Source organism: Acanthopagrus latus, chromosome 15 (assembly GCF_904848185.1).
Source record: "Acanthopagrus latus isolate v.2019 chromosome 15, fAcaLat1.1, whole genome shotgun sequence".
NCBI classification, from domain to species: domain Eukaryota; kingdom Metazoa; phylum Chordata; class Actinopteri; order Spariformes; family Sparidae; genus Acanthopagrus; species Acanthopagrus latus.
In genome coordinates, this window is record NC_051053.1 from 5,091,167 (window position 1) to 5,117,808 (window position 26,642).

The 26,642-nt window shown below is 44.6% G+C and overlaps 1 protein-coding gene across 7 annotated transcripts in view; it reads right to left on the reverse strand.

The window, feature by feature from the left end:
• Positions 1-665: 665 nt before the first annotated feature.
• dlg5a (discs, large homolog 5a (Drosophila)) overlaps positions 666-26,642 on the reverse strand; it is a 40,458-nt gene continuing 14,481 nt past the window's right edge. For 2 of the 7 annotated variants that reach the window (XM_037122875.1, XM_037122880.1), the window contains exons 3-33: positions 26,390-26,564; positions 25,646-25,789; positions 23,927-24,110; positions 22,750-23,009; positions 22,233-22,545; positions 20,880-21,110; positions 20,364-20,548; positions 20,101-20,226; positions 19,139-19,271; positions 18,848-18,975; positions 18,583-18,758; positions 18,388-18,491; positions 17,087-17,179; positions 15,352-16,407; positions 14,681-14,801; positions 14,443-14,587; positions 13,977-14,110; positions 13,762-13,851; positions 13,006-13,174; positions 10,656-10,818; positions 9,095-9,228; positions 8,084-8,248; positions 7,513-7,732; positions 6,631-6,779; positions 5,756-5,926; positions 4,736-4,926; positions 4,504-4,647; positions 4,233-4,360; positions 3,806-3,915; positions 2,946-3,055; positions 666-2,838 (exon numbers count right to left, since the gene is read on the reverse strand). In XM_037122875.1, the coding sequence (XP_036978770.1) occupies positions 2,735-2,838; positions 2,946-3,055; positions 3,806-3,915; positions 4,233-4,360; positions 4,504-4,647; positions 4,736-4,926; positions 5,756-5,926; positions 6,631-6,779; positions 7,513-7,732; positions 8,084-8,248; positions 9,095-9,228; positions 10,656-10,818; positions 13,006-13,174; positions 13,762-13,851; positions 13,977-14,110; positions 14,443-14,587; positions 14,681-14,801; positions 15,352-16,407; positions 17,087-17,179; positions 18,388-18,491; positions 18,583-18,758; positions 18,848-18,975; positions 19,139-19,271; positions 20,101-20,226; positions 20,364-20,548; positions 20,880-21,110; positions 22,233-22,545; positions 22,750-23,009; positions 23,927-24,110; positions 25,646-25,789; positions 26,390-26,564 (5,756 nt within the window). In that variant the 3' untranslated portion in view covers positions 666-2,734. The remainder of the gene's footprint in view (positions 2,839-2,945; positions 3,056-3,805; positions 3,916-4,232; positions 4,361-4,503; positions 4,648-4,735; positions 4,927-5,755; positions 5,927-6,630; positions 6,780-7,512; positions 7,733-8,083; positions 8,249-9,094; positions 9,229-10,655; positions 10,819-13,005; positions 13,175-13,761; positions 13,852-13,976; positions 14,111-14,442; positions 14,588-14,680; positions 14,802-15,351; positions 16,408-17,086; positions 17,180-18,387; positions 18,492-18,582; positions 18,759-18,847; positions 18,976-19,138; positions 19,272-20,100; positions 20,227-20,363; positions 20,549-20,879; positions 21,111-22,232; positions 22,546-22,749; positions 23,010-23,926; positions 24,111-25,645; positions 25,790-26,389; positions 26,565-26,642) is intronic. The other 5 variants (XR_005079190.1, XM_037122876.1, XM_037122878.1 and 2 more) reach the window with 5 other exon arrangements.

The following is a 26,642-nucleotide window of genomic DNA, read 5'->3' on the forward strand; positions in this document are numbered from 1 at the left end:
AAAACCATCCTGGATCCCGACCAAAACTTAATAGGGTTTATTACGGTCCACGGCCCATCCTCCATCCAAGTTATGTGGAAATCCATTCATCAGTGAGCGCAGTCCTTATCTTTCTTAAATAAGTGTATCCGGCGTCGTAGAATCAATGTTCTATTGTGAGAACAGAACACATTGAGCTGTCACTGTAAAACATGACGCATGACCGTGGAGCTGCTGAGCAACAGATAAAGCGCCACAGCGTCTTTCAGTGTGTATAAACCAAAGAACGCAGCCCGTCTCAACTCCGAGGCAAGGCCACGTCTTCATCGACCGCTCCGAGATCGCGGCAGACATTGTCCCGCCACCTTATCTCAACTCAGAAACTGATGGCCATTTCATCTGCCACTTTCTCATTCGCGGCTCCCAGCAAAATGGATTCACTTTCATCCTCGTGCATCTCTGAAGGACACAGTCACATTTCAGCGAGACGTTAAAAAGAACATTTGCTCTCAGCCGTGCTTTCATCCTCGTCTTTAAAAGCATAACCTAAATAATACAGGAGGACACGGAGCTTCATCTCGTCTCACTTTTAACATTTTTTTTAATCACAGGATGTGTGTGTGTGTGGGGGGGGGGGGTGTCGCACAGAAAATTTCACCGAGACAAATGACTGAGACTTGAGTCCATGTTGTGATACAGAAAATGAGTTTTATTCTCATGTTAATGTCTCAACATACAAATCACATTCTTTTTAATAAAAGAAAAGTTCAATCAGTACCTGGCATCTAGACCCTTTCTAAAAGTACAACCATTTCACGTTGTATCCCTCTCTCTCTCTCTCTCTCTCTCTTTCTCTCTGTCTCTCTCTCTTTCTAACATATGCTATCTACTCAGAAAAATAGTAACATTACAGTTTACTTCTGCTTACTCTTTTTTTAGCCCCATAGTCAAACTTGTGGACCAATTTTCCTTTGAAAAAACTGTGCAAGAATAGATCCCTTTTTAATAATTCAAATAAGAAGTGATCCTTTTTTTTTTTTTCTAATTAAGAATTTAAAAAAAGGCCTTCGATGAAATGAAAGGAACTGATGTGAGAGATAAAAACGTGAATTAGTTACAGTAGAAATTATAGTACCTTTTTATCGTCAACTGGAAACCTAGGAACAGTTTAGTGTTTAAGGTTAACAGGTAAACAAGTGCAAAACAGAAATAAAAAAGGATAAAGTTGCCTTAGTGGATTTTGGCACAATAAGATACAGGATATGGTTGCTGTTGTTTTTTTTCTCGAGGAAGGGCAGAATATTTTTTTTCTTTTTTTTTTGTCAATATTTTTTTGCTTCCTGAATAAAAAAATACAATTAAATAACAATGAAAAGTCACTAACATTTAAACAGATCAGAGGAAAATCCTTTAAGATATTACCCTGCAAAATTTTGCTTCATAGTGTCTCTTTTAAACGAGTACATCGATAAGTGACTGACGACCAACCACGAGAAAACAAAAATAAACTAAAAAAACAGAACATGCTAATACCTGCTAAGACATGACTTAACCGCCAGACGTTCCTAGGCATATAACCTAGTGAAAATACATGTAATATATATTTATATATATTTGTTTTTTTTTTCTCAGATGTATCTGCATACTGTATATGTTATACTCTATATTGTTGTTAAATATATGTTAAAAGAGATAGAATGATAGTTACACAGTGGTCTGTCTAGCCCTGGAGTGCATTCTGAGGAGTTAACCCGTTGGCCGCCTCTTCGGCCTACCCTCAAATCCTCGCCATTGTCATGCGCTCTACACAATACTGGTCTCAAACCAGCCCCTAAAAATCATCTAGCCCCTGATGTGTGAAATCATGCATTGGATCCTCAAAGACAGAATCCTCTCAACCTCCTGGCTAAGTGATCAGGGGCTGGTTTCAGATCAGGCTTCTTCTCCGAAGGCACTTCCGAAAGGCCCATAAACTGTCCACAACGCCCAGCTACTATAGAAACACAATGCATAGAGCAAACATCGATGTGTTTTGAGTTGTCAGTAAGACCGCAGCTACATACTTCAAGAGGTTTGACGCTTTTTGCACTTTCGCCATGGAAAGATCACGCGAGGAATGTGATGTCTGATCCCGGCATTCCATTTCTATAGCATCGTACTCATGCTAACAAACAGCCGTGATTCAACTCAACTGAAACTGTCGTTACAACAGTCTTTTCTTTCTCACACTCACACACACACACACACACACTCAGGCACTCACGCACAAAAACAAAACACACACAATTAGTTGTCAGTCGTCGTCAAATGGGTGCATAATTCTAGGGAAACCACGGATGGCATTTGGTACACGGGTGGGTCAGAGGGGGCTGAACTTCATTAGTGTTGAGGTTTGTGTACACACGGAGAGGGACACGCATTCAAGCAAATACTGAACACCACTAGTCAGACTTGTCTTTTGACTGTAAACGGACGCTTACTATGCAGCATTACAATACACCACCAGAGACCCTTAGGGAAGACTGAAGGAACTTTGACGCGGAGATCCAGTGCTACTAACCTGCTCTGGAAAAATAAAAAAAAAGGAGGCTCTGATTATAAACCATAACAATAAGACAAAAATAAAAAAAATATCAATAATTTACATAACTAGCTTGCTGTAGTGTACCTATTGGTATAGTGTGAAAAGGGTTAATTAGTGTTTGGGGGAATGGAGGTGAAAGCCGCAGCTCGCTGTAGTGGCAGCCGGTCTCCTCTAGGGGCAGCCGAGCGGAGTCCACAGGACTTTACTTTGTTCTTGATCAACTATAGTCATGATCTGAGTGCAAATGTACGGGAGGGTGCCGCCTTGGACAATACCTGCAAAGAGAAGGTCACTCTTCAGCTGATTTTGTAAACACGTATTATCAATGTCATATATCTTTTTTTTAATAATTGTTTTATTTATGTTTTGATAGCATACGTACCTGTGAAGAATTTGCTGTACTCCTGCTCGATCTTCTGTGCACTTTCAAATTGCTCCTTGGAATGTTTTTGAGATACTTTGTCCCGCAGATAAACCGGATCTTTCTGCTCCCTGTGGAACAAGAAGGGGGCATTCATCAAATACTGTAGAGGTATGAAACCAACACCAGTGACCACTTATCTTTCTTTTATTTTGATTATGTCCAGTAAAGATTTGATCAGCCAGTGAGGGAATCCTTTGAGAATCAGTCACAAATTAGGCTGTTGTTCATTAGGTATTGAAATACGGTAAGGTATACTCTTTTTCCCCCTGTGAATGTAGTATATAAGGACTCAAACCTTTCACGCATTGTAAGTAATGACAAATTAACCTTGTACCTTATGTTTATATGCAAATTAAGCTTTCAAGTTAATTGCGCAAAATGCATCAAGTGTATTTCCAGAACAGAAATCTGAACTATAATAAACACCTCAACGTGTTTTGGGGATGTTTTTCTTTTCCTTGAATCTGAAAGATGACATGATATGGAAGCCCAAAATCTCAAAAGTGATCTATGCATTGAATAAAATAGGTCACACTGTCTGGTGAACCCTGATGTGGAAAAGAAGGAGAGATACAGCAATTAAACTGACAGACTTTAATTTTCAACGCTAAGACAAAAACCGGGATGTTTCACCAGCTGTTGGGGATTATGCAAGAGTTTGTGGTGGGGTGAGGGTTCACAGTGAGGTGGAGAGCATGATGGTGTATTCTGCTCCATTCACACACATATATAAGGAGTGCATATGGCACTTGTACTAGGACAGTGTGAGCGGTTCAAAGAAACAACTGAGGAAGATCTTTGTGTCGGCTGCTACTTACTTGATCTGCTTGGCGTTTTTGTAGCGGACGAAGACAACTATTGGATAAATGTGAACACTGTGGAGCCTTTCGATGGCGTGCGGGGCAATGTCGAGCAAACAGTGGCAGCCCTGCATCCAAAAAAAAACAAAACAAAGCACGACTTTAGCAGGCAAACTTAATTAATTAACTGTTTTAAAAGTTATGACAAACATTACAACCAGCCAAATTACTGCAGTTGAAAAATAGCCACATATAACCAATATAACTAAAATGGACATTTGCTGTCAGGAGCAGGAATCTTGCTTTTCATTTATCGATATCCAAGCCTGAAGTGCTGCAAGGCTGATAGCTTATCTCGGGCACACGCTGAGATAAAAAGACAAATTAAACCCACTTTATCTATTCTGATAAAATCTGAAGAGAACGAAAGGCACTGACTAAATACCTTATCTGTTATTTCCTTTATAGAAGCGACCGTGGTCACATCAAAATGGCCACTCCTGCGCTTGTAGTCGATGAAGAGGCAGTCTTTGACGCCCCTCTCGATGGCTTGCTGGGATGCCTTCATCACCTCTGCAGACATGACGGAAACAGTCAGAGTAAAGAAAACAATCCACCCATGTTCGTTAAAGAATCACCAAACAGCTATTAAGAACTTTGGTAAACCATCTGCTTTATCCGTGGGACCGACAAACATCTGGATGAGGTGAACTCACCCAGCACACATCTGCAGAACTTCCCGGGGGACTCTTTGACCAGCATCTCCTTGGCGGGGTCAGTTAGCGGTCCGAGGATGAGTACCGGTCGTGGAGAGGTGCACTCCACCTTCTGGACCCGCTGGTATGCCAGGCTCACACAGTCTGATGCAAAGAACACACAGATCAGTCGAATATCCTACTTTTCTGTGGCTATACTTCGAAATCAAAACATCCACACCGCTCTTCTCACCATCGAGGAAGGGGATGGAGTCTGTGCTGATGGCGTCCAGAGCCACCATCTCTTTGCTGTCTTTGGAGCTGCTGCGCTTGTGTTTCTGTTTCCTCCTGAAGAAGGATCTGCGGGCTGCCGCAGAGAGAGTCTTACCGGAGTCTTCCTTCATTTCTGTCACGCTGTGTCGGCGGTAAAACTCTTGGTCCATCCTACACCACATGTATAAAAAGAGATTCATTAAGAGGAATCACACAGAAAATGGCTGCATGTGCATCAGCGTTAAAAATGACTAGGAGTGTTTGATAGACGTCAGGAGAGAATGTGTTGCATTAAGATAAGAGTTAAGGTTCACGTACTGGTAGTTAAATGTTCATGTAGTTCTGAGACTCTAGCTTGGTGGGACAAAATAACAAATACAACAAATATAGGAGTGAATGTGTCACGAATAACTGGTCATTTTTTTAAGGACATTTCTAACTGGTTCCGGCGTAACTTCGGTTGATCGTGCCATACTCATTTCTATGTTGTCGGCTTGAAGACATTGTGATATTAATCATTTCATTCTTGATTATGATGTCATATTTGTCAGTGACTAGCAATTTATGGTCACCAACTATAAAAAAAAAATACTTCAATTTACTGACCTGCAGAAGTCGGACGTTTTAAATTGTAAATGAAAATGACATGAAGTTAGGCAAACCAACCGGAAGTTTCCTGGAAATGTATTTATTAACTGCCTATTGTAAAACAGCAGAACATTGTTATTAATTCATGCTGCTATATTTTTCATCTAATCTGTAAAATAAACCAAATGTTGTTTAGTTGCATTAATGAATGTCTGCAGAGACACACAATCGCGGGATGACAGGACTGAACATTCGGTGCGAAAGGACAGTCCACAGCATATGGAACAGAGGGGACATTACATATGATGTCTACATTGCAGCAGTATGGTGTAGGCTGTTGCCACAGCTGTTACCAACTGTCCGCTTGCTCAAAAATGTACACATGTAAGCGTGCGCTGCGTTCTCCACCCACATGTACTTGCTGGGGATCTGCCCCCTCTGGATCTGCTGCGCGTTCTCATCTAGCTGCCAGGCCATCCAGGTCCCGAAGCTGCCCTTTGGTAAAGACTCATCCACGAACAGGATGTCATCCTTCTTAAAACTGAGGTCCCCCTCGGCCTCCCCCACCCTGTCGTAGAGCGCTCTGGAGGGGAGGGAGAGACAAAGATAGATGGGGAGTTAAGCAGGGCAGGGCAGGACGAGGGAGAATAAAGTTGATAAAGTGAAAGAGGAGGCGAGGTATCAGACGAGAAAGGTGTGACGGGGGGGAAAAGACAGAGGATCACGGAGATAGAAAGGAAGTGTAGAGAAATCTATTGACAGTACAGGCCTTGCTTGACTCCTGTTGGAGCCTCATAAGTCACTGCCGAGCAGCCTATCTGTGACAGCCAGCCAGGCTGAGTGTATTAACTGTCGATGACATCACAAGCCCACTTGCCTATATGACAAGTGACTGCGGCAGCTGCGGCAAAACGCTCCCAACAATATAAAACGTGACTATTTTAGCTCTTCATTTTCCATCCGTATTCAATGTATTTCTAACAGCTTGGAAAACACCCAGTGCTAAAATGGACACGGTGTTGGGTCTGGTGTGTAGCGAGCAGAGAGATTAGATAACCTAAATTTGTGGTGCGATTAGCATCATTGCAGTCACACAGTGGATCTGGGACATAATTGGTTAGATGAGAAAGATTCCAGCTTGTCCAAGGGGCGCTCCAGTGGTGGTTCTATATATAGCAGCAGCACGGACAAAGATGAGGCTGCATGGGGAAAATTAGTGCGCTGCCTTTACAGAGCTGTATCACATTAACGCCCGACAATATGATCCATGTGCATTTATGCATGTACCTAATATAAAAGCCATCTCCTGGGACGTCTTTGAGCATGCTGAAGTCATCTGGACGATGCTGCACTTTGAGCGTGACCGTCTCGGCGGGCTTCAGCATCTCCACGTACACCTCCTCTGCCGTCTTATTCTTCATATTCACCGAGTTGTACTGAAAGACAAGACATGATGAGGAGAGAGTGAACTTCAAAATCATGGAAAACAAGGAACTTGTTGCGAAATCTGAGTGAGCGTTTACACTCCCCTGTGAAATCATTTGCCGTGCTGATGAAGGTTCCACTAGGCTACATTCCCTCGGAGCTTTCAGCCGTATTAAAGTGTCGCAGTATTGATTTGTGCCATGTATGTTTGGAAGAAAACAAACAGGATGGGAGATTGAAGGACAGACCGATGCTGCGCGGCCTGATGACAAAGCTGCGTGGCAATTCAGATAGCAGGCGCTTTGTGGCGGAGGGCTGAGCGGGAGCATGCCAGGAATCGTCTATTATGAGTTTGCGGCGCGAGAGAGAGAGAGATCAGCAACGTGGAGCGACAGTGAACGTAGGCAGGGAGAAGATCAATGAAGAACAATGACAGGCAGGAAAGAAATGCCAATGCCTTCCGGCTGGGCTCCAGTCTACCGTGTATGATGTTGCGAAGCTTAGTGTGCTGTTAAAAAGTTTGGTTTTTAGATCTTTTCAAAAAACTGATATTACGCCTACAACTGTTTACTGCCTTACAGTAGTCAACAGCTTACTCATTTAAAAAGATCTGTCTCTGCGGTTACTCAAGACACAAAGCCCTACATATATCACCACGTTCCGCCCGGTATATTGCAGTGGCTGTGCGTTAGGAAAGCCATGAGGAAATGCATTGTATGTATGCACATGTGTTTGGATCCGTACCTCCAGAATGAGGTCCCCAGGTAGCAGCCCATCGGAGCCTCTGGCGGGACTGTCCTCGTCCAGGCTCTCTATGTAGACGCCCCGTAGGTTCCCTCCACAGAGCGTGACTCCCACCTCCACCCCAGGCCTGCGCACCGTCACAAGCCGTGGCTCAGCCATCTTCCTGCCGCCCTCAGACGGCATTCTACTGGACAACGGGTGGGCCGTTAGAGCAGTGTGTCTACAGGTATCAAGACGCTTAAACTGAATGGTTTTGCAAGATAATTTTTTACCAATATTCAGACAAATCATCTTCTTATTCAAGCATTGCAGGCAAGAATAAAGGTAAGTGGTCCTGTGCAGGTAGGTTTTATGTAGGAATATGCTTCTTTGAGTGAGTTAAATTACTCTATATTTTGCCAACAGGTTACTGCATGTATTAAGTAAAAAGACAGTATAGGTTCATGAGTAAGACTTGTAACCTCATAAATGTGGACTTTTGTAAAGAAAGGCCTGATTCATCATGCCAAATACATTACTATGGACGGGGGTGTTTTTCCTTCTTTCTGTTAATGTTTGTGCAGACCATTACCTGATGAAATTTCTGGGGCTGGTATTGGGTGTGGTCTGCTTGGAGGAGGGAGTGAGCGTGCCCTCGTCCTGTTCGCTGAGTGTATCGATGGTGGAGTGATTGTCGGGGGTGGCGGCTCCGCTCCCCTGGGGAGTCGACTGAGTGCTGACTGGCTCCAGGCGGGAGCTGCAAAAAGTGAAAAATGGGAAAGATTTGGCGCCATCGCTAAAATTACATTACACAAAGCTTCAGATTTAATGCACGTCACTGTAGAGGAATTACTCAAATGGCTTCCTGATCATCTGGCGTGTCGAACAGCTTTATCGCTCAGACCCGTTCCATAAATAGTTCAACTAGAAAATGTTGCAGGACGCAGGTTTTTCCCATTTGCTCCCCTGTTCCATCCTCTGTTAGAGCTATGTGAAGTTTGTCTGTAGCTCAAAATCATGTTCGGACTACAGAAGCACCAAAAAATGTCCAAATCTAGACTAAGATCAACAACGTACAGAGTTACCTGCAGAAGTCCATTGAGTACATCAAAATTAAAAACCTGTTGCACAACTCTATTCCACTGAACCAAACTGTTAGGGGACTACAGGTTGACAGAATCGGGATCAGAAAGATTAGTTGATAGAAAGCTGAAATTCTTTGCCGCTCAAACATTGGTAGCAGACTCTAGTTTCTAACATTTGCTGGGCTCATTATTCAAAGAGGAACAGCTATACAGTTAATTACATCTTTATACTTGGCGCCTGGGCGAACAACTGCTGTTCAGAGATTCCTTTATGTTAATTCGGCAAAAAAAAAGTGCGAGTGCAATGAAAATGTATCATCTGGCTTAAAAAAAAAAAAAACCCAACCACTTACAGATGCATTTACAGAACACTTGGCCGCATAAAGTAATCTAAATATCGTTCTCATTCTGAAACACTAACTGAGAAGTGATTCAGGGATCAGCCAAGCAGCACACCTGAGAAACAATCTCCACATGGGAACATCTCCTGTATGATTCTACACGGAACGTCACGTTACCTGGAGCGAGAGTGGTTGCCCAGCTGGTACATGTGCGGGTTGTACTGGGCCATTATGGTGATGGTGTCACACTGCTGGCCGATGATGAGACGAGCTTGCTGCTCCGTAGCGTTCCGCAAGTTGATGCCATTGTACTATTAAAAAGGCAGAGAGGTCGGATTAGGGACAGAGTCTTAGACAGAACAAAAAGAGGCATGAAAACGATATGTGCCCGGTCCATTCATGGGTTCAGGTCATTAGTAGTAATTGGTGGAGGAGATTCTCGTGAGGGTAGACAAAGGATTTATTTTTACTCAAAAAGAGAGTGCATGCTCCATCTTCTAAAAAGACCAGACAGCCATTACCCATGACTTGCCATGCAACATGGGTAGTCCTGTTCGGAATATAGATATGGATTATGTTACATCACTAATTCATATAAATGGGTTTTTTGTTCTCATCTAAGTAATGCATGATGCAGTCATTCTCAACGCATCATCATATTGAACAGTTACAGATCAATGGGATGTGATTTAATCTGTTTAAGTATTACCTTGTAATGAAGGGGAAACAAGTCTTGACAAGATGTGTTACGAGATGGATTTGTGACTCTTATGTTCATGAATTACTGTAAAATATTACCAGTGCACATTGTTCTAGAACAGGCAGCTGACATCATGGTTTTGGTATTTAAAGTTCCCACATTTTGCTGTTTTTCAGATTCATACTTTTATGAAAAAAAAAAACAGAAACAAAAACAAAAACAATAATATGCCCATCCCACCCATTGCTGCATCATCTCTATTCACCCTCTGTCTGAACACTTTGTTTTAGTGCCTGTCTGCTCTGATTGGTCAGCTCACACAGACCCGAGCAGGCCCAGCACACTGTATTTTCACATACATTTTGCTGGTGATTTTTCAGCTATGCTGGGGGCATTAAGGAGGACAGTAACTCTACAGTTGTGACATCACGACCTTCCACAGATCCTGACAGTCCTGTTTAAAGGCACTGATTCTAATTAGGGGCAGCGTGGATTTCTCTGTGGGCTGAGCATTTTGATACTTTCACAGTATTTATAGAGCACCCACACCTGCTAAATAATCAAACAAGACAGGAAATCTCACACTATGCACCTTGGGGTTGGGTCTACAACCTTATTGGATAGTTGCTGGTTAGGTCTTGATAGGATAAATTCACTTCCTACTCCATTTTTTCTTCTAACAATTGAAACTGTGCCACCCACAGTATTTGCCCTCTTGAACAGACACTGCAACAGAATTTTAGTTTCCGCAGCCATTTCATACTTACTGAATACACCCTTTAATTAAATAGATTTCAATATTAAAATATTTGCAACTGTGACAACACTCATGAATACTGTCTTCCAAAAAACAGAATTAAAGTGTTGTTGTCAGCAGAATGATTGAGCCTTTGAAAGAATCATGTAATAAGTCAGTCATATTAATCAGTTTTCGACTACTCCTGTATTGGTCTGCTCTTTGACAGGCATCTGGGACTGCACTCTTTTTCATGATGATTGAAGCTGTAAGCTTTCCCACATGCAGCAGGTTGTTCATACCTCCAATAATTGATCTCCATACTCCAGTCCTGCCTGGTGGGCGATGCTACCTCCAGTAACTTTAGAGACAAAGATCCCTCCGTTCTCCCCACTGACGATGGAGATGCCCAGAGGCTCTGCACCTTTGTGTACGATGACGTTGCGGGGTTCCTCCAAGTATGGCCTGGTGGGAAGGAGAAACGCGTATAAAATGAACCGCTTCCAAGAAAAGCGGTTACAGGAAACGACGCAGGATCGAGTTGAGAGGGTGTGGTAATGGTCTGACCAACTTATTTACAGCTCTGGAGAGTTAGTTGCTTCCCAGGCTTTTGTTTCAAAATCATTTCTGGTCAGAATTATAAAAATCATCAATAGAAAGAAGAAGCTGTCCCCTCCCCAGGCCTGTAAATTGATCATCTTCACGCCTGGCTTAACAGAAGAAACTGGACTTGTTTGGAGTACAGTGCACTGTGTACAGCATCATCAAAAGCACAGCCAAGTGAAATCCCTTCAGATGAAGGAGATTTGCATGAACTTTCTGAGTCTTCATAACAAGTTGGCTTTGGACATGGCAGACAGCTCTATGAAGGAAGATAAGAAGAATGGATCAGCAGCCAGAGACAAGGGTAAACAGAGTGGTGGTGTACAAACAAGACCATGACCCTGAAGCTCCAGACTGAATCATAATAACAATAATAATACCATTGCATAACATACATACTGCACGCTAAAGGGTGACTTGGCTTAAGGCCAAAATACACACATGCATATCGGCCATGTCGTCATCAGAGGGCATGGACGCTGCATGCAATATCTGAGATTCAAGTGGGTTTTCCGACATGGAGGGAGACAAGTGCAGACACAGAAACATAACACTGTACTTTTAAAGTTCATCAAGTGTAGCTAATCCCACCTATTTAGAGTGCTTCCTAAGGCACTGATACTGTAGCATGCAAATAACTAGCAATCTAAAAATCAAACCACGCTCTTGTGGAGGGAAAAAAAAACATCACAAATTCTCCTTTTGCATTCTTGCTCCTCTGTGTTTTCTACCCAACTGCACTGAAGCATGGGAACGACGTGGACTCAGGGGAAGGGTGGGTGGGGCATTCCCTTGGTTTTAGCACTTTGAGCGAGAACGAACCTGAGGCTCCTGAGAGAGGAGAACCTTGGCCTTGCAGCCAGAGGAATCCTTAGAAAAGATCGGTTACGGTAAAGAGATCTGGAAGCGGAGGGTTGCAGAGAGACAGACGGGAGGAAGATAAAGAGGAGAATGGAGGACAGATATCATACAGAGACAGCAACAGTGAGAAAGACTGAGAGGTGTCAGCGACATAAAAATGGGACAGAAATGTTGAAAATTCCCAAGCAGATCATTGCCTCTCTCCCTCTCTCTCTCTCCCAATGAAGTATTAAAAAGAGATTTAATAGGATTTCAATCTGAATTTCAATGCAGGATTTACAGCTCTGACCGTTATAGACCTGTTGCCTGGCAACTCCTTTTGAAATAGCCTAGGAGAATCCCAGAGGGCAGATGTAGGCCATATAGTAGCTGCCTCTGAAGTGATCCTTATAATCATTCTCTCCATCATTCACCCAACATCTGCACCATCTGTAGAGCCATCCTCTCAGTAACTAACCAGTTTGATCTTCTAGACGATGATTTGGTTAATACTGCGAGCAGGTCAGCTGTGAACGGCAACTTTCAATTTGCCAACAAAATTGGTTTTGATACCAGATCAGGAAATTTGGTCAAAAGCATGCGAGAAAATTCATTTGCGGCGGGGAAAAATATGATGATAGTGCTGACATGTCGTCCTAGCTGGGCATGGACAGTTTATAATGTGGTATTTTGCTCGAAACCTTCTGGAGCCCATTAAACTCAGTTCACTGCAAACCCTGACTTAAAATAGCACTTTCCTACTCCATCCAAACAAACATCTATTCCAAAAACAGAAATATCTTCAACAATCACAACTTGCAAATCATTATCATTATTTGTTGATCAGCATTTAACAACCTCCGTTTTATTCACCTAATATGTGGCACAGGAATATTTTCAGACCAAATCTGAGCGAACGCTTTTAAGAAACACCAGAAAAATAACAACAAATAGAACTGAAACTGTTATAACTACAGTGTCCCTCTCCAACAGCAACAGACAGCCAGACCCCACCTTTTACTGAAGGTGATTAGGTGATGCGATTTCGAACCAAAAATTCTCAATCCTAACACAAAAACTACAGCATCCATATGACATTTTTAGATTTTCAAGATGAAGAGAAACCACAGATCGCAACATTAAAAGTTATTGATGAAACTATCTGGAGGGTTACAATGTTCTGTCTGTGAGCAGTCGTTTTCATCATACCTGTCTTTCCTGCGCTCCCCTATTGGCACAGGGCTGACTGAGATCCGAGGTAAAGTGGAAATGGAGCCTTGCGATTGGCTGCTGGCGAACGAGGACGTTTCCAGATTGAGTGGCGATTGTGGTGGAGTGATGAGACTGGGACTGCTACACTCAGAGTGTGAGAGGGAACCTGGATTCAGGGGAAGAATAAGACAGATTGAGATGACATTTAAATCTCACATAAAAACTTAAATCTCATTATAACTGGGTTCACATCCTTCAGTGATACACAGAACTTTTATGTAGGACAGTAAACAGCTCATCTTACTCTTCCTCCTGACACTTCTTTTCACGCTTAATGTAAAAAGATATGGCTCTAACTAACTGAGGAGGAGCTCTGAGTAATCAGATCTTGAGTTGCCCGGAGACTATTTACACCTGGACACATTCTTTTTTTGTCTAAAACACTATCCGACCACTTAGGATGCACATTAGGATGTTTCATAATTTAGTAGTAACCAAAGATTTAAGATTCTGAAAGGCTCGAACTACCAAATTCAGGTGCTTAAATGATCAACATCTGAGACTCAATATCGGGGTGGCACCTGTTTTTCTTCTGCCGGTGCTGTAAAACCTCTATTCAAAACTTCCATCTTACAACTCAGCGAACCTGAGAAACTAAAACGTGGGGGGGTCATGACTCGAAAATGATAGCCGCACCCATACCTCAGGCGCTTTTGAGTATTTTAATACCAGTGTGGCGAGTGAGAGCAGTACCTCTGTCTGACCCCAGCATGGAGCGGGGATAGCGGGGAGTGGAGGGGATTTTGATCCTCTCTGTGCGGTACTGGACATTATTGGAAGAACCTGGCAGAGGGATGAGATGATACAGGAATGAGCACTGTGACATAATACGCAAAAAGAGAATAAGGGACATCGAGTCGGTGACCTTTAAATGTGTGTGTGCGAGCGTGCGTGCGTGCCAGACTGACCGAGCCGTGCGCTGGAGGGCAGTGAGTTTGTACCGTGTGAGGCTCTGCTGCTGCGTGACGAAGAGGATTCGGAATAGTCGCCCGTGCGCTTCTGCTGGCTCAGGTCCAGGCTCAGACGACCCTGGTGCTGTGGGCTGAAGAAAACAAGCCTTAGGAAACACTAATTATGGATACAATGCTTGCACAATTACTTGAACAGGCATGATATTTTAAAGTCCAGAGTTAATTAAATCGATGGGCTAGGCCAAATCACGGTGGCACAAAAAGAGCAATAGCAGGAAATTATTTTCAACTAAACCCCCGAAAATGTAATAATGTAATTCTGCCTTTGGGAAACAGGCTAATTAAAAAATATTAGTCATCGTAACAAGCCCGTCAGAAACAGATAATTAAAAGAGCCCGTGACGTAACCGCCTGGTCTTTAAAAAGGGGTCGAGGAAAGGTGAGTGTGAAAATGAAGAGTAACCTGGTGTGGGTGTGCTGGTGACATATCTGGGAGGCGACTGATGGACAGTTGCTGGTATGAACGCGGTGGCTGCGCACGGTGTACACTGGATTCCTCATCACGGCCGTCACAGCAGGGCAAGGGGAAAGACCCCGGTGGGCTGAATCTGACAGGGCACAGATACACCACCATGTTACCATCATAGGAGTCTATGATTGTGGTGAGAGCAGGACTTCATGTAAGCATCGGAGAAACTCACTGGGAGGTAGGGTGCCGTTGTAGACTGTGGGGACGAAGCCGACGCTGTGCCTATGGGAGCGGCTCGGGGAGGAGCGCAGCATGTCCCTGGGCTCTGGCGAGTGCTCGTCGTTAGAGTAGCTCTGTGATGAATGACAGAAACAAACGGTTACCATTTCACCCCCCCGCAGGGTAACAAAACACCTCTATGTCTTGGGAGAAATTCTCTACCCTTACAGACAAGTACCATATGAGAAAAAAAAATGACAGAATGAACATCCCACACCGGTAAAATGAACATTTATCCCCCTCCGCTGCATTCTCCCGTGTGTGTCGGGGGCCTGAGGACGTAGCCAGGCATGCCTGTCTGAGCCCCAGGCACTGACTCAGCTCCTGGGTTGGGTGGCTGTGCCAGTGCAGAGGCATCAATCACTCCGACACGCCGGCTAAGAGGCAAGTCCCAGAGGCATTACTCTGACGGGGGCTGTAAATTCTATTATAAAATGGATGCTTTGGCCCACTGGGATGACTTGAAATGTTGCTCCTGTTTTGAATTCAAACTTAAAACGCATCATGTTCTCATATCTTTATCAGAGAAGCTTCTAATCAAACCTCCGTAAATTGGCGCCGGGACGATTTTATAGGACGATACGCGCAACATGAATTTATGCTGGTGGCCTTAAATGCACTCACTTGGAAGGTGGGAAGAGTGATGGTCTGGGGGGTCATCCTGCGCCGAAGAGCGGGAGCGGATTTAGGACGCGGCCTCTTCACCTCCGGCTCCTCCCCTCTGGTTCGGCCAATGTCCTCGTCACACGACTTCCTCGAGGTCAGGACCTTGCCATCAAGGAAATAGTGGTTTCCGTTCCTGTCTCTCTCTCGCTCACTCCTATCCCTGCTCTCTCCTGCTGCCATGGAGATGGCAGCCTCTCCCTTGCCGTCTGAGGTGATGGTGCAGTCGGAGGCAGAGCTGCTTTGATGCTTGTGTTTGAACTTAAAGGAGTCGCTGCGGGTGGGTGGGGTGGGAGGGGTTGGGGTCGGGGTGGATGAGGAGGAGAGGGACTCTGTCTTTGAAGGCTGTGGGGAATGGGAAGATGCGGCAGCAGCGGTGGCCACTGCTGCAATCTGATTGGCTGCCATGTACTCCATCTTAGAGGAAGGGGTTTCGGGGCGTTTGAAAGTGTCTGGGTCGAAGATGGACTTCCTCTGCTTGGGCGATTTGTAGATGGAAAGCTGGGCTGCTGCCGTGACTGGACTGGTGTTATCTGGTGCGACTGACATGCCTCCCACCATCATCTTGGGCCACGTGCCCCCACTGTGCTTCTTCTCCAGGGTTGTTTCCATCGTGATACAGTCTGAGGCAGAGACAGGGTCAAAGGGCAAGGAGGAAGGGGCCTTGTTGTAGGGACAGCATTCCTGGAAAGCACTGGGCCCGTAACGGCCAGTGCCCAGGTCCGAGGCCGGCCGAAGGCCAGTGGCGTGGAGGGAACCTGTGGAGAACGGCTTGCTGATGTCGCCGTACACCTCATCGGATTCACCTCTGACCTTCCTCCTCTCCCCAGAGATGCTACTTGTGCTGGTGCTTCCAACATCGGGGCAGAAGATGTCAGTCTGTGTGGAGCTGTTGTGTTTGAGGTTGCGGCTGTTCCGCGAGTGGATCTCGGACAGGTGAATGCGCCCGTTGGACTTCTCTGATGACTCACGCAGACTCTCAAAGATGTTCTGACCCGATGTGCTATGAGGGAAGAACTGCGAGGAGAGTAGAGAAAGAAATTAGCCACCAAATGACACACTGGCAAATTAACTGTGAAAAGGGTGTTTTGTATTTAATCTTTTTTTTTTTTTTTACAGCCCTGATGGCTATGGAATAACATTTACATTTTCAAATTCATCTTTAAAACATATGGGTATTTCACAACAACCACTTGACTTTATCCGGTTGGCTTTTTGCAGGTTATGGTTAGGCAAGTTCAAATAATAATCATCACAAATAAACAATCCAGAGTATTTCTAATATGTCCCAAGTAAACCCTTTTCCCAAACAAATCAATAAAGGATCTTTAGTACTGTTTTCAGTTATGTGCAGTTTGCTTTTTTTCCACCCAAGAGTAAAACTTAAGCTTCCAAAGAAAATCAATAGGATCTCTAAAAAGTAAAATGAAGCCAACATCTTTAATGCTGTCGGAATTACTTTGAGAACCATTCGGGATTTGGAGAGAAAAAAACAAAACAAAACATGATTTTGATGACTGAAACTGAAAGCTTGATTTGAAATCGTGACGCCTCTAATTGGTAATGTGTTAGATAATCCAGTTGAAGTAGTAAAACTGTTATGTAGGGCATGCACAAGTAGAAAGAACGCTTGTAAAGAGTTGTGGCACAGGTGAAGAAGAAAAGGAGCTCAGAAAATGAGATGAGTGTGGCCCACCTTCATAAGAGAGAGGCTGAGAGAGTCCCTGCAGCTCCTCAACAGAGCCTCACACTCTGTCACAGATTTGTTATCCAGAGCAATGCCATTTATCTGGGGAGCAGAGAAAGACACTGGAAATAAGGACAGGTCCTTCAGCACTGAAGCAATGCAAGTTCGTCTTTTTGATCCTCCTCTGAGGCGCGTGTGCATGTCTTGGGTGGCGGTATTATTAAAATAGATACGCATCTATAAACACGAACAGGTGACATATCTCCTGCACATAAGTGAGGAAGTGTAGGAAACCACCAGAAATCTAGGCCAGCACAATTCTGTCTGAAGAAGAACCATGCAGCAATCCGCACATTTCCATCACAATGGTCTCGACTTGAGAGGAATCTTTTTTTCTCAAATGGTCAGAGATATTAAAAGGGCAAAGTGAGTGATACATCATGGCGGAGAATTATTAGAAAATGAGGGAAGAGCTTTCTGCTTCAACCTGGAACGCGTCTGAGACGCTTTAATCGAGAATCTCTGATCTCACCTCCGAGCCGAGGAGTTCAGCTAACAACATTCAATTGCACCCCATGCATATTTCATTGCCGATTCAGCACTCTGGACTCTTTTTCGCATTTAAGCATTTAATAAGTTATACATAACCCGATACACTCGTGTGATTAACATCCACAAGGGCATGATAAAATACGATACTCTCCCATGATTGAGATCTCTTCGCACATCATCTGTACTTACCATTGCTAATTGTGGTTGCAGCTGAGCTATCATCTGGCATATCAGTTCCCTGGCTACATGGAGGAGACGGCTATGCTGCTAAATGTTGAGCTGAGATATCCAAGTCCTCTAGGATTTAAAAAGGTAATGCAGAGATTTCATGCTTATTTTAAACTAGCAGGGGAGTTAAGATTGCTGCAGCGACTGGCCCTATTAGGGTCACTTTCCGCATGATTGAGTTTGAGATGCACAGTTCCATTTCTGACATTTGCCTTTTGTCCTTCTTTCCCTCGAGTGGGAGTATATTGCAGCTGTGTGTGTGTGTGTGTGTGTGTGTGTGCACAGCTCCACCTAGCCCTCTATGGCTGCAAGTTTCTAGAGGATTTAATCAAAGCAGGAGAGAATTTCCTATTTCGACTTCACATACTCAAATAAATCCCACCTTATCTCGGGGTTTGGAGTGTGGATACTAAGGCCTGGATTAGAAAGCCAAAGGCACCTGTGTGAGCTGTGGTGAGGTACATGTGGAGGAAAGCAGTATTAAAAAAAAAAAAAAAGAAATTTAAAAAGGATTTCTAACAGGCACTTACAGCGATCAGTCTGTCACCCACTGTGAGAGAACCTTCTCTGGCGGCTGGACTGCCCTGGACGATGGCGGTGACGTAGACGCCGCTTTCCAGACCGATCCCACTGTCTGAGGTGCAGAAGAGAACAACAAGAAGCATAAACAAACGGCTTTTAAATCTATTTATGAGCAAGTTAAATAATGCAGCACTCTGGTGCACCTTTGTGTCCCACAAGGTTGATGTGAACCGGAGTGACGAGCCTTCCTCCCAGAGACTTCCTTCTTCGTACCACCATGTTGATCAGCCCTCCGCCGTTAAGCACAGCCTTCACCACCTGCTTCCTGTCCTTATTGGTCAGGTCGATGTCGTTGATCTTCAACAACCAATCATTCACCCTGGAAACACAAAGAGGGTGGATGATGAGGCACTTGATAAAACAGTTGGGCCAGAAAAAAGGGGCACAGGACAGCTTCTTGCGGCGTACCTTAACCTTCCATCTGCGATACTTCCTTTGTCCACCCTTGTCACAAATATCCCACAATCCCCCGGTAAATATGGATCATTTACCCCTTCAGCGATATCAAACCCAAGTGCCTTCAAATCCATGTCATCCTGTAAAAAGCCAACAGTATAAATGTCAGTAAAGGCGCTCATTTTGACAAAACCAATTTCGACATCATCAAAGTTTTGGCAGTCTTTAGAGCTCTGCTGCTGCTCGGCAGACTGGCGTGTCACCAAATCACTCTCAGTAATAAAAGCTGAGCACTGCTCTTACCCTGTCCTTCTCAAACTCCACCACCTCCGTCTCCCACTCCAGAGAGTCCGTGTCGATGGCTGAGTCGTGAGAGCTGTGGGCCATTAGCTGACAGAAGCGGGCCTCCTTCTCCAGCTGGCTTTCCATCTTCTCCCTTAACAAAAGAAGACATCGCGCACGAGGTTAAAGGTCAGTCGCTCGAGGAGGGAACGGGGCAGCGCGACAGAAAGAAAGAATCGCACACAAGCAGTCTGTACACTGGACATTACAGTGTGTGTGTAGAATCCAGTGATAACACTGTTTACATGTTTTGACCTTCTTTTTCTTTACTGACTAAATAAACTCAAACTCACATTTTGTACATCCTTTCTCTCACTTCCGGTGTGGTTTAGGGAATCAAGTTTATTTTTACACGGAAAAAAAAAAAAAACTAAAAGGAGAATGCACACAATGCCCCTCTGTCAGTAAGATATATGGTGTCCTACTGAGGGCATGCCTTGAGGGGAAGCTGTGACATTAAAACCCAAATCTTGCATTGTTCTTTACAGAGGATGAAACTCTCAAAGTCACAGGACACTGCAGAAAGACTCAAGAGTGGTTGGCATATACACTTCATCCAGCAGAGGGAGCCTTTACATGCAATATAAACACAGTCATATGCAGGGAAGTAGAGACAGACAGTGAGAAACCAAATGTGTGTCCAAAAACGCTGCTGCTTTTTTGGGATTACACTTTTAATCTGGGCATGAGGAAATGGCGCCAGGCGAACAAATGAGCGCCATGATGTCGCCAACGGCAGCGTATCACACCCTGCCACACACTGAGTCCAACAGCTTACAGAGACAAAGAAAGTCCGACAAACACTCAGTCAGCCAAGAACAGGCAATCATGTTCTGTGCTCGCTCAAATGTTGAAGGATTTTCCTTGTACACAAGTGTAATTAACATCATGACTGAGGCTTCAGAACCAATCTGAGGACTCACTTTAGTTCTTTGAGCTCTCGCAGCGCATCGTTCTTCTGTTTCCTCATATCGTCCAGATTACGCAAGGCATCAGCCAGATCGCTGACAGCCCGGTCGCGTTCCCGCCGCAGGTTATCACACAGAGTCCTGGAGAAGGAGAGGAGAGAAGCGTATTAGGAGGAGCAGGTATTAGCCGGTTTTTCTCTAAGATCTACAGCTTTGTGTGAGCCCTCCAGCTCTGTCGAGAGTCTTTAACAAACCCACACACACAAGCAGAGACCGACCTTATGCTCTCCCTCTCCGCCACTATTTTGTCCCTCTCTTGAAAGGCCCAGTCCCGTCGACATTTGGCCACCTCAGCCTCCTGTGTGGCCTCCTTCAGCTCCTGGGACATGGCCTCGTACTGTTTCCTCAGCATCTCAATCTCCTTGTTGGCTCGTTCCATGTCCAGGGTGGCAGAGTCTTGTTTCTAGAGACATTGAGCAAACGTGAATAAGGTTATACATTATTCAGAGCCATTTCATTTTTTTTTTTTTGAACATGCTACGGTTCACAGCGTCTGGTGTGAAAAATGCTGAATGAAATATTTTAAAAACTTAGAGACTATCCAGATGTGTGAATTTCAAACAAACCACAGTTACGATTCAATAATAAAGGTTCACATGGCTCGCAGAAGGACAGAGGGCCATCTAGTGGGCACATGCAAGTGTAACCAAAATCTGCTTGAGGGTCGACCCTGTAATCATGTGCCTAACCTCTGACTTCATACTTTCAGATCTACGGTGCGGTGTGTTTGTTACCTGTCTGGCCTGATAGTACTCTCGGAGCAGCTGATCCCTCTGAATGATGGCCTCCGTCCTCTCCTTGCGGGCCACGTCCCTCTCCTCCCGGACCATCTCGATGTCCTTGCAAGCCTGGCTCAGTTCCTTCTGAGCCTCCGCCTTGTCCTTCACCTCATGGCAGTACTTCTCCAGCAGCTCGTTCCTCTCGCAGATGGCCCTGTCGCGGTCCACCAGTGACGAGTTCAACTCCTGTCACAAAAACAAAAAAAAAAGGGGGGGGGGGGAAGGGTGCACAATGGAATGAGGGCATCTCAATGCTGTGAGTCATTAATGCAATGTGAAAACAATATTTGAGGGACGATGTGGTGTTATCCAACACTAGTTATGAGTCTCTTTTGTCTGTCAACCGGAGTGTTCAGAAATGTTCTTCAAAAAACGGCAGTGACAGGGCTGAACTATTTTTGTCCAGTGTTCTGTGTGAAAACGGCCTTTGATCTGAAAGAAGATGCCTGGCCAAAGTCATGAGCAGACACCTAAAAAGACAGGCACAGGCACACAGGGAAAGTTTGCTCACCAACTCTGAGTAAGACAGAAATTCTCTTGGGGAAATCTGTGACTGATGAGTAATGACACGCACAACTTTATTCCGAAAAGCTTCATATCGAACTTTTTCAAATAAAAGTCTAAAGCCAAGGGAATATTTTCAGATTTTACTGGCTTTCTTGGTGAAAGCGACGAGAGAAAATCGATACCACTTTGGCAAATGTGTGCCTGAAGCAAGCAACCGTTTAGCTTAGAATAAAGGCTGGAGGCAGCTAGCTCTCAGACTTAATAAATTGAACAAAAACTGTATTGTAAAAACAACAACTTGCCATTTTATTGGGTGTTGTGAGCTCAACCATTTCTTGGCATGAACCAGTAACTTCCTGGAGTTCTTGCTGGGTGCTTGGCAAATGGGCCCAGACAAGAAACAGTCCAGCACACTACCATTATGGGTAAAAAAAACAAATAAAAATAAAATAAGAAAGGTTGGACACAGTCTTTATGCTAAGCTAATGCTAACCAACTGCAGGCTCCAGCTACAGATTCACTCAAGTAACATGAGAGTGGCATCGATCATCTCATCTAACGCTCAGCAAGAAAGCTACTAAACATGTTTCTCAAAATGTAGCACTATTGCTAGAAGTTTTTCATTCAACTATCTCTAACATACATTTGACTTGGTGAGTATCACGTCATTCATACATTTCTGTTTGATATTTTCCATAAATGTTTAACTAATGTTTGTTTTTTTGGCATCTATAGCTTTCAGGTTTGGCCTCCATCTTCGTCATGTGTAATAAACGTGTATCTGATTCTGACTCTTCAAACCTGTCTGAGTGCCTCCAGCTCTTCACTGGCCACCACCCGCTCTGAAGACGTGTTTTTCAGTCTGGCCTCGGCCGCTTCCAGTTCCGTCTGCAGCTTGTCCAGCTCCTTGATCACCTGGTCCCGCTCGCTCATGATGAGCCGGTACTCGTTGAACACCGAGTCCCTCTCCTCCTTGTACTTCTCGCAGTCCTTGGATGCCTTCAGCTGCAGGTTCTTGTAGCGCGTCACCTCTGACTGCAGTCGCTCCATCTCTCTCTGCAGCTCCTTGTTCTGAGCAGAGGACTTGTTCAGCTCCTGCTGCACCGAGTCGAACCTGGGAGGGGGAAGATTGGAGTTTTTGAGTTTTATGTGATATCCATATCAAGTGATGTAGGCTTCAGCTTGAGTGTCACTCATATAAGTACTTTTTCTTAAGCGTGTGTGTTTGTGGGTGTGTATGTGTGGGAACAGGTGCTGGGTAATATAACACGATTTCCCTGAATTTCATCAGATTTGATTGGTTGACAAATCCTCTCACCTCCTCATCGAGGTGGAGTACTGCTGCTGGTAGTGCATGGCCGAATCTCTCTGTTTGAGCAACGCATCCATCTGCTTCTGTAGCCGCCGGTTCTCCTCCTCCGCCTGCTCCAGGCGACTCAGGTCTGTGTTGTGGTTCGCCACCTTCTCGCTGTAGCGCTTGCTCAGGGCGTCGTACTCCTTCTTTATGCCTTCCAGCTTGTCCATAGCCGTGTCATACAGTTTGTTTAACACCTCTGATGAGCCCTTCTCTCTCATTACCTGATGAGGACAACAAAAAGTCATATATGAAGTCATTATAAAACTGCTGATGGTGTTCCAATTGTTGATGCCGTCAGATGAAATCCACTAAGCCCGTGTTTGCTGTGCCACACCTTAGCAGCAGATGGCATCAATGTGTAGGCAGGATTCTATTTTTACATCACAAGCAAATCCTGTGCCAGCTTAAACAATGGCTTTTTTTAAGTCTAACTGCATTCGGGCACGGAAACAAACCCCCAAATTTGGCCGGCGCAATTAGCTGTTTTATGTGTAGAGTGTGTCCTTCAGCCTGCATTATTCATTCCCTGTGAGACTGGGATGTCTCATTATTGCAGGTTTTGCCGATTTAGTGCCTCCTGATTCTTGACAGGGCAGCTCTGACCCGAGGGCTGAACTGACCATGTCTACACACTTCTACTGCTTATACACGAATCTTGTAGCGACACGGTTTGGGTCGGTGTGCCCTTTGCCCGAGCCAAAGCCCTTTCCTTCTGCGTTTGCCCTTTTCTGAAATGCACTGTGTGCATTTCCCTCTGCTTGGCTGCCCTGTGCTCTTAGCTACGGCAGTGTTCCCGGGGGTGCTGTGTGAGACAGTACTGCACAGTCGTCCAATACGGGTCACCGCACCCTTGTGCTGTTTAGAACAAAGCATTCAGTGCACAGAAGACAACAAGCAATACTGTTTGATGTTCAAAAACGAATGACTTTGAAATATGTAGAGGTGAAACTCCCTCAGCACTTTTAATAATGTGTTATGCCGCAGCAGAGTAATAAGCAGTTTGATTTTGCAGATTGCCTCAAGCATCTGTTCCATATAAGTCAATCTCTGAAGGCAATTCATGCCCTTATAACATCTGGGCAGCTACATGCATTTGTATGCGCGTGCCTGTGTGTGTGTGTGGGTGACTGGATCGTACTTGCTGTTGCTGTAGCCGGAGGTCAGCCAGCTCTTTCTGGTCTTGACCGTGCAGTCGCTTGAGCTCCTCGCAGTTCTGTTTTAGGTGGTTGTGCTCTCTGACAAGTTGGGCGTTGTCCCTCCTGAGTGTCTCCATCTCCTCCTTCAGCTGGGTCTGTTCGCCCAGGACGCGGCTGTGCAGCATACTGGATAAAGTATGTTAATGTATAGGGGGATACATGATATACATAGCAGAGAGCAAACTTTGATGCTATAAAGCACAATTCTGAGTACGTGCAATGACGGCCTCAAGTTTCCACATCAGACTCGTATAAGTTGCAAACGGGATCAGGATGAACTAGGGTTGCCTAGTTAATAAACACATGACAACATCTGTGTTACTGATTAAAGTGGCCGTTTTTACAACAAAAAATGCTCACTATTTCTGGAGCGTACTTTGAAGTAGGCTTGCCAAAGGAAATGCAAAGTGTTCAGTGACTTTAAGATTGCAGCTACAGAGCAAAACAACGGTCATTTTTCGGCATTTGTTGACAGCGGATCAGTGTGAAATACGTCAAGGGGTGGTTTTATACAGTGGGAGTAATGGAACCAGAAGTTGCCGGAGAGACAAAGAGCTACAGGCGACAAGCTGCACAGACCAGCTGTAACCAACTGCTTTCGCCTCATTAACCTTATCAGGTTCCCTTTTTGCATCTGGTTTAAATCCGAAATAATGTCACATAGGGAAAGTGAAATGTGAGTCCTGCCTCTCTGTGCTGCGACTATGCTGCTGTGGACACTTAAGAGTAGTGGCTGTGGGAAAAGTAATGCGATTGGTGTAGGCCCAAGCACTGTGCAAACCGACTACTGCAGCAAGCCTGCTTTAAGCACAGAGAAAATGTATATTTTTAGCAGTTGAAAGTGAAAAAAAAAGCCCTCTAGTGTCAAACTCTGCATATCCATCATTCTACACAGGGAAGCTCAAAAATCCAACTGGCTTCAAACTCAGCGGGAGAACTCTGCCGGTGATATGCGACATGTAAAAATATAAAGTAATTTCAGACAGTGTCATGGAGGTACAAACTGACTTAGTACGCCGATATTTAGGCTGTTTTTACTAAGCTTCAGTCAGTGTACTTTTCTTAGCCAAACGCATACAGTTATTCATATACTGCATAAATGTCTACCTAATGAGGAATTACCATCTTAAATTTGACAACTTGTCTTTCGCTTCCCTCATTTTGGAAAACAATTCTAACTCGTTACACTGTCTAACAGCTAATACACCATATGATCAGTTTCTATGCTCCAGAAATCTTGCCGTGGCTTATGAGCTGTTAGGCTGAATTATTCAATCACATAAATGCCTTTATTTCCAAGCTTTGAAAACCGTGCATGCTTATTCATTTATTTATTTATTTATTTATTTTTGTAGTGCCAATTCCCTTTGAATGTGAAAGCCAGCTGTAGCTCGAAGGGATGTTCTTTCAATTAGGTTAATTGCAACACCGTGCCAGTATTTGCAACAATTCCGGTAAAACAATGCAATAAAACGTAATTATTTCTGCACTGAAAAGCAGCAGGTGGCAGGTGACGGGATGTTCATCCTACGCTTACAACACTGGCACACCGGTCCAGATACACATTCGTGTGCAAATCTGAGGAGCTAGGTGCGCCGCTCGCACACTACGTAATACTACAGCAGTAGCATGTAAAATGGATACCATGACATGATACTTACTGATAGAAGTCAGCCTCTTTTACAGCCTCCTCGCACCTCTTCAGTGTTTTGGTGTGCTGGTTCTGGAGAGACTGCAGATCTGCCATGGCCCTCATGCACTGACTTTTCAGACGCTCGTAGTCATGACTGGCTTTGGAATTTGGCCTTAAGGAGAAAAAGCAAAAAGGAATCAAACAGTCTACCCAGCGGCAACCTTGTACAACAGTGCGCGCTCAGACAGGAGGATAGAGAAGACAAGAGTTGACCTTGTATGACATTTCATAAGAGGGGAATGAAATGTTCAGCGAAATGTAAACAGCATTAAAGAAGTATGCACTGATGTAAGCAAACAGCCGGTGTATCATCTGTTGCACAAGAAACATCTGGTGAGGGGAGCACATTAAACTTAATTAAGCAGCCAGTGACAGTGCCCTGTGTCTCTGAGGTAGAGTCAGCATTAACCAAGACAGCAGAGAATAAGTAGATGAAAACATGGCAGCCAGAACTGAGGACACAGACATCATGACTTTAGCAATCTAGAGAGAATAAACCAATCATAAACTTTGCTGCTCTCAGACCAATGAATCATAGGTCAAAGTCAATAGTCTGGCCTGATGCATTTAATTTGGGAATAAAGAAAACATGTATAATTGCAGTAGACAGATTCATAGACATCAGCCAAATTAAAGTGTTACCAGAAGGGAAATAACAGTAACAACAACAACAACAACAACAACAACTTGGCAGCAAGGACAGGATTTGCACCTGCAGTCGTCGAAGGTGGTCCCGGGCGATGCCAACGCCAGACGCTTGCGGAGCTCGTCCCTCTCCCTGGTCACCTGGCGGAGCTGGAACAAGATTGTGTCCAGGTTGTCGCCGGATGGCCGGTTGTCGTTGATGGCTGGGGGTGGGGAGGACGCTTCACCGTTAACAGGCGATCCTGTGACAGTGAGCACATTACCGGAGGCTGGGACCATTGTTCAGCACACACTGGAAAAGTTCCTCAGAAGTAACATCA